Below are 6231 nucleotides of genomic sequence, written 5' to 3'. Positions count from 1 at the left end.
GCGAAGCAAAATCCATACAAAGTTTTCTGTATATAAAATTTTCATTGTAAATATGATAAATATTTTCATTCTCCATCTCTCATTAATTTTTTTCATATACGTTTTTGTTAAAAATTTAAAGTTTTTGAGAATAAATATTAAGAATGTGTTTTAAATTTACATAATTGAATTTATAAAGAATAATGTAAAAATTTTCGTTATACCTTTATTTTATGAATATGTTCGTAAAAATATTTGTTCTGTTTGAACTCTGTACATATATCTGAAGGATAATTCATGAAATGGTGTTTTATTGCTGTTTGCATTTTTCATAAATGCATTCCTGAATACTGCATTTCATGTTTTTTTTTGTTTTACTAGTTCCGTTTATCAAAAATTTGACTTCAAATATATATAAATAAAAAATCAGGATTACGAAAAATAATTATCATCATCATCAGCATCAATTCCTGAATCTCCCATTAGAGCTTAGGGGCTCAAAATAAAGGCTGAAGATTAGAGGTTGGCTGTAGAGTTAGGTCGTTCGCCAGGTTAAACAATGATTCGCTACCCCAAAGCCCTTTGTAAACTGAAAAGTAAATATAAGGCTCAACAATTATACAATTGTTTTTATTAGTGTTGTTTTTTCTATACATTTGTTGAAACATTTTCGCAATTAAATGCAAGAACAATGGATCAACTAAAGAACATCACGCCTGGAGTTCTTCATACAAAATTTAACTCTGAAAAATATTCCTCTAATTCAACTATGTATATCTATAAATTATTCATATATTTCTATGTATATATTTCGTATACAGGAAGATTTTATCATTAAAACAATTTTTTTCGTTTTCACGTATTTTCCGTTGCGTCATTAATTGATTAATAGAGTTTTTTAAACCTTAAAAAAAATTAGAAAAAGTGTGTCATCTAGTTCAGCACCGTAAAGTCAGTCAGAACAGTGGAATAAACAAGTCGTAGATTGACAGCAGAGTCTGATGATTAAGTGCTGTGCAAACAAAACATAAATATTAAATAGTAGAGATTTCTATGAATTCAAAACTATTAATTTGAGTGTGATTAAAAGTCTTGTATTATTTGTACTTTTTAGTTTTTCTTTATGTTGCCAAAGCCTTAAATGTTTAATTCCGGATTTTGTATGTGTGTTTGCTTATTTATTATAGGTAATGTGAACACCAGTCAGGGCTACAAATATGGTAATACATGACTAAAATTTACAATGCACTTTCCTCATTAATGCTTTTTCATGTTTAGTTCGTTTACAGGATTATCTTTGTGCGGATAAGTTTTTTATTACATTACAAAAACCGTTTCGGGGAAATCCAAAAGTAACTCTTACAGATGAAAGACACTCGGCCGCAATTATAACACAGACGTGGAACACCACCTTACCAGGTTTTTACACCTCTAACAAATTAAAATATGACTGCACATTTAGTGTACAAACAAATGAAAAGCCATTAAGAGGAATTTACACAATCATAACACGTCTGAAATTTCGTACAGATCCAGAAAAAAACAACTCCTGTTTAGATTACATACAATTTTCGGGTGGTAATCGCTCACCTAGTAAAAAAATATGTAGCGACATATCACCAAAAGGATCTAGTAGTCGTTATTTTTGGGATCAACGTAGCCGTGAGGTTAATGTGCATATTCACATTGATAATCATCGTATGATATCTGAGCCTTTGGAACTGCAAATGGTCTTAACAGCACATTCAGAGTGTTTACATCCGAGCGATTTCAAATGCAACCCTAATCAAACGGACTCATGTATTTGGCGTTATTTCGAACGTGACGATGTAGTTAACTGCATGTATCCCTGCCGAGATGAGGTATCATGTTTCATTGAACCTGTCGCTGTTAAGGAAACAGACATAATAACTGTGGCATTCACAGCTTTAACAGCTCTGATATTTACTATGTTGGGTGTTGTCTTTTTTGTGTGGGTTTGTTGGAAATATTGGAATTGTATTACAGTCCAACAACAAGCTCGGGAAACAGCAGCACAGCGGCGTCGAATGGTAAATACTTTTTATTTATTTTTATTTTTTGCAACTTATTGAGTTTAATGTACGAATTTTAGAATGCATATAAACATTTCATATATATATATTCATGTTCTCAGCTCAATTGATAAAAAATTAATGGATAAAAATGCTAAACTACCCTTTAAAGTTATAAGTGTTTAGCAATATTTACTATAAAATTCAATCAAACTATTACATATCAAAAGTAGAGACCGAAATAATATACTTATGTGTAATAAGTTTTACTATATATAAGATTTGTGATTTCTAAAAATGTTAACCGCGGGATTTTGTTTCGAATCTATATAGGATCGTAGGAATTTCAACCATTATTATGAATCCATTTATCGACGTTTGCACAATCTTTGACGAGTTCTTTCGGTCTAAATTTCACGTCGGTGTTAAGGACAATGAGTGCTAACATTAATATACAAAAAGTGCGGCAAATAAAAAGGCTGATTTGGTATATTCTGAGATTCCAATAAGTTATGTCAAGGGTCAAATATCTTTTGAGACGCTTGTATTATAGTGTGGCAAAAAAACAAAACATCTGAAGAATCAAACTTTATTAAGAAGATTTTAAAATTTCATTGAAATTCATTTCAAATTATAAATATTTTAATCATAGTCAGTAAGTGCATTTTAACCGGTATTTACAATGCTTCACAATAATAAATTGAAATGAATGTAAACCATATATCAACTGCTGTATGACTATTCCTGGTTTTATTGCGTCGGAACACAATATGGAACCAGTGTGTATACAATATGAATCAAATCTTTTAATGATTTTTCATTTATTTGAAAGCGCTTACCTGAATTACCAACAGGAATATTTCATATTTTAAATCAAATACTTTTAAAATTTTATTAAATTAACTTGTTCTGATTAATTTCAATTTAGAGACTTTGTTATATTCTAATTTAAATAATTTTAAACTTTAAAATGTATTATCTATCTTAACACTATCTATATTATCTATCTTAGCACTATCTATATATTGATAAATAAATCAATCGAGTAAGAACAATATGCCAGTTGACCCTGGGTTACCTCTGAGAGATAAGTTGGAAAAAAACTGAAGAAGGTGATTTCTTACTTTCAGAAACGAAAAAAGATACACTACAAAAAACAAAAAAATGAACCCCTATAAATCTTTAAGTCAAAATTGTTATTCTTAATGGATGTTTTTTGTCGGGCACATTTTTCTTTGACATCTCGTGTCTTTAGAATGTCTATTAGAAATACATTCTAACTCCGAACGTTAATGCCTTTTAAAATAAAACCATTGTATAGTATTATACCTAAATAAAGCATTATCACATAAGATTGCATCATAGACCAGGCGAATAGGTTGCGGATCTTTTTATTTTGCTGTTGAGTTTTTGGCGTATCTAGATCTTGGTATCAATAAAGCTTCTTTTAAAAAACGAAAAAAATAAAAAAATTTTACATTTTTGACCTTCCATATGATCCATGCCATTGCTGTACTAATGAGTATAGTTTGGATATACCGCTTGAGATAAAGCGATTCTACACTATTACCATCGCTATCATAGATAATAGTTTGTATATCAAATATTTACGCATAGACATTATACTCATATTTTTTGTTTTAAATACATTTAAGAAAATTTTAATATTTAATAAATATTTTACAGGACATACCTACAAATAATTCGCCAAACGTGGTAAATCTTGAAGAACCCATATCACAAAATGCTTATGATCAGCAACAAAATCCGCGATATGAGCAACCGCCAAAAGACTTACCTCCAAGTTACGACGAACTATTTCCTGACAGATAATTACTGTTTTCCATTATCAAATAAATTAAGAATCTCGTGTTTTAAGATGAACAACACAAATCCAGAGTGCCAGAAAATTAGAAAACGTTACAAAAAAATAAGTTTACGAATACAATAATTTTAAATTCAATAGTTTTAATGTTTCTATATATAAAGTTAAAATGAAATTGTTAAAAAATTGTTAAGACTAATTCCTGAGCAGCTTAATGCAGAGTGCAATGTAAATAAATTCCATATTGTATTTATGTCCAGACGATGGTGCATATTAGTAACATTAAGGTATTAAAAATATATTTATTGTTCCATATGTCAAAAAATTTGTTTGCATTTGTGGATAAAAATTATAGCCAAATTTTGTAAATGCATCACTTCTTATTCGAATAGTTATTAAGAATTTAAATTTATATAAAAGTTAAAAGAAGTTAATGTCTTTATGTATCATGTCAATTTACAAATGAAACTTAAATGAAAATTTGTATAATTCAAGTTGTTAAATGGTTTTTTAGTATAGTAAAATAACTAATTTAATTACTTCCAATAAAAAATTCTATATATAATGAAATACAATTATTTTTCGCTATATGTAAAGAGAATCTAACAAGAATGTAAATCTTATTCGATGATTTCTTTAGAAGAATCTCTTTTTATTGCTAAAAAAAAGAGAATTAGGCAATAAGAAAAAGTCTCATCTGAATTGAATGTTTTATCAAGCAAAAGACTAAAAGTCTAATGGACCAAGTTCGGTATCAGATCAATATAAATTATGAATAATGGATTCTTTTAAACTGATCAATTCTCGACAGCACACATCCGAATTGATTGTTCAGTTTGCTGGTAGGAGTTCGAAAACAGGACACCTTAAAAAATCCACTACCGTGAGAGCAAAATCTTGATTTGATGAAAGTTTGTTTTCGATATCGTCCAAGATTAAACATTATGTCGGAACTAAACTCATTTGCGAACCACATAATTTTAAACAAAACATTATTCATCACCGTATATCAGTTTCTTTTGAAAAGGATTGTTTTAATTAATGAGCATGCTGCACGTGTTTTACCAAATGACCTTAGAGTTTATTAGGAAATTAAATACCGAGATTGCTTACATATCCTAGTTTTTTCAGATGGTTGTGAATGCTTGAATGATGGATGTTAAATGTTTTTGCAATATCTCGTATCAAGTAACATGGGTTTGCATCCAACAAATCCTTTATTTTGTTGATATCGACGTTGATAAGGTTCTTTGAGCGAAGAGTGTTATTGGGATTTATAATTTTTAAATCATGATTAGTGACAATACATTGTTATGTATTCTCACCGCAAATTTTTCCAAACTTTTCAGAGGCATTTTTTCTTTACGGAAGTAATGACCGATATATGTATGACAGAAGTATTTTTGATAAATCTACTACCGCTATCTGTGGCAAACTTGCGTCATAACCTCCAAAAATGTTAATAAAATATGTTAATAAAATATGCAAATAGAACGTACATAGTTCTATTAAATATTGAGTACGTTCTATTGAATATTGAGTGTTACTATTATTATTATATCGTTCTCACATATATACCCTCACTACATTACATTTTCCAATATCTTTTTAAACCATTTGCAGTATATATAGTCTTCACCTCCAACAATTTGAAAAGATGACTCTATGTAGCTATTCGTCCGCCTGTTTAGATTTTGTGAATGTTTTTAGAATATGTGTCTAACCAACTGTTAACTACAAGTTATACATACGATAGAGCATATATAGGCATATAAACTAAACAACCGTAAATCAATTTTTTTCATTGACTCTAAAACGTAGTTAAAATTTTAAAACTGATCGTTGCAGATTTCAAATTGACAGGCATGTAATGATTAAAAGAAATTTTTTTTCGATTTATAATACCATACCTAAATATCGTAGACTGGGCATATATACGGACTGCGCTAATGCAATGATTCTTGGGAATATTCATTCCTTACGGAAGAGACATTAAAACTTTGAAAAGTAGGTTCTATATAAAGCTATATTCTTATAAAAGTTTTATTCTTTTTTACTGAAAAGTATTGGCTTATTTTAAAGTTATTTTAAAGTCATTATGTTAACTCTTCCTACTCCGGTAGATTCTTGAGCCTACATAGATTAATTAGTAGTACATTTAAAATAAATTTTTTAATGGTCCCGTATAAAATAGTGTGAGATAAGTAATTAAAAATGAGGGCGTAGTTTTTAACAGCTTAGGTTAAGTAGGTTAAATATAGGTTAAAATTATTTTTCACTTGGTTCATAGAAATAAAAAAGGTTTACATGGGCAGAGTGTGTCCTAAGTTGTATTTCACATTGAGAAAGGTGGCGTATTAGACATACAACAGATGTATAGATGTCCAGAGACAT

The 6231-nt window shown here is 29.1% G+C and overlaps 1 protein-coding gene across 1 annotated transcript; it reads left to right on the top strand.

The window, feature by feature from the left end:
- The first annotated feature begins 957 nt into the window (after positions 1-957).
- On the top strand, positions 958-4276 carry LOC119684793. Its single transcript, XM_038098916.1, has 3 exons — positions 958-1199; positions 1258-2030; positions 3699-4276. The coding sequence occupies exons 1-3, from the start codon at positions 1121-1123 to the stop codon at positions 3843-3845; spliced, it is 999 nt and encodes a 332-aa protein (XP_037954844.1). The 5' UTR covers positions 958-1120; the 3' UTR covers positions 3846-4276.
- The last annotated feature ends 1955 nt before the right edge of the window (positions 4277-6231 follow it).

The sequence above is a fragment of the Teleopsis dalmanni genome, chromosome 2, assembly GCF_002237135.1.
Source record: "Teleopsis dalmanni isolate 2A chromosome 2, ASM223713v2, whole genome shotgun sequence".
Taxonomy (NCBI): Eukaryota; Metazoa; Arthropoda; class Insecta; order Diptera; family Diopsidae; genus Teleopsis; species Teleopsis dalmanni.
Note: the sequence above shows the minus strand (reverse complement) of the source record. Positions and strands in the feature narration are given on the sequence as shown.

Excerpts from the sequence above, each read along its gene's own strand:
- LOC119684793 (XM_038098916.1), top strand. The coding sequence starts at position 1,121 with ATGTTTAATTCCGGATTTTGTATGTGTGTTTGCTTATTTATTATAGGT. Across the intron at positions 1,200-1,257 it reads CAGTCAGGGCTACAAATATG|TTCGTTTACAGGATTATCTT; the intron begins GTAATACATGAC and ends TTTCATGTTTAG. Across the intron at positions 2,031-3,698 it reads CAGCACAGCGGCGTCGAATG|GACATACCTACAAATAATTC; the intron begins GTAAATACTTTT and ends AATATTTTACAG.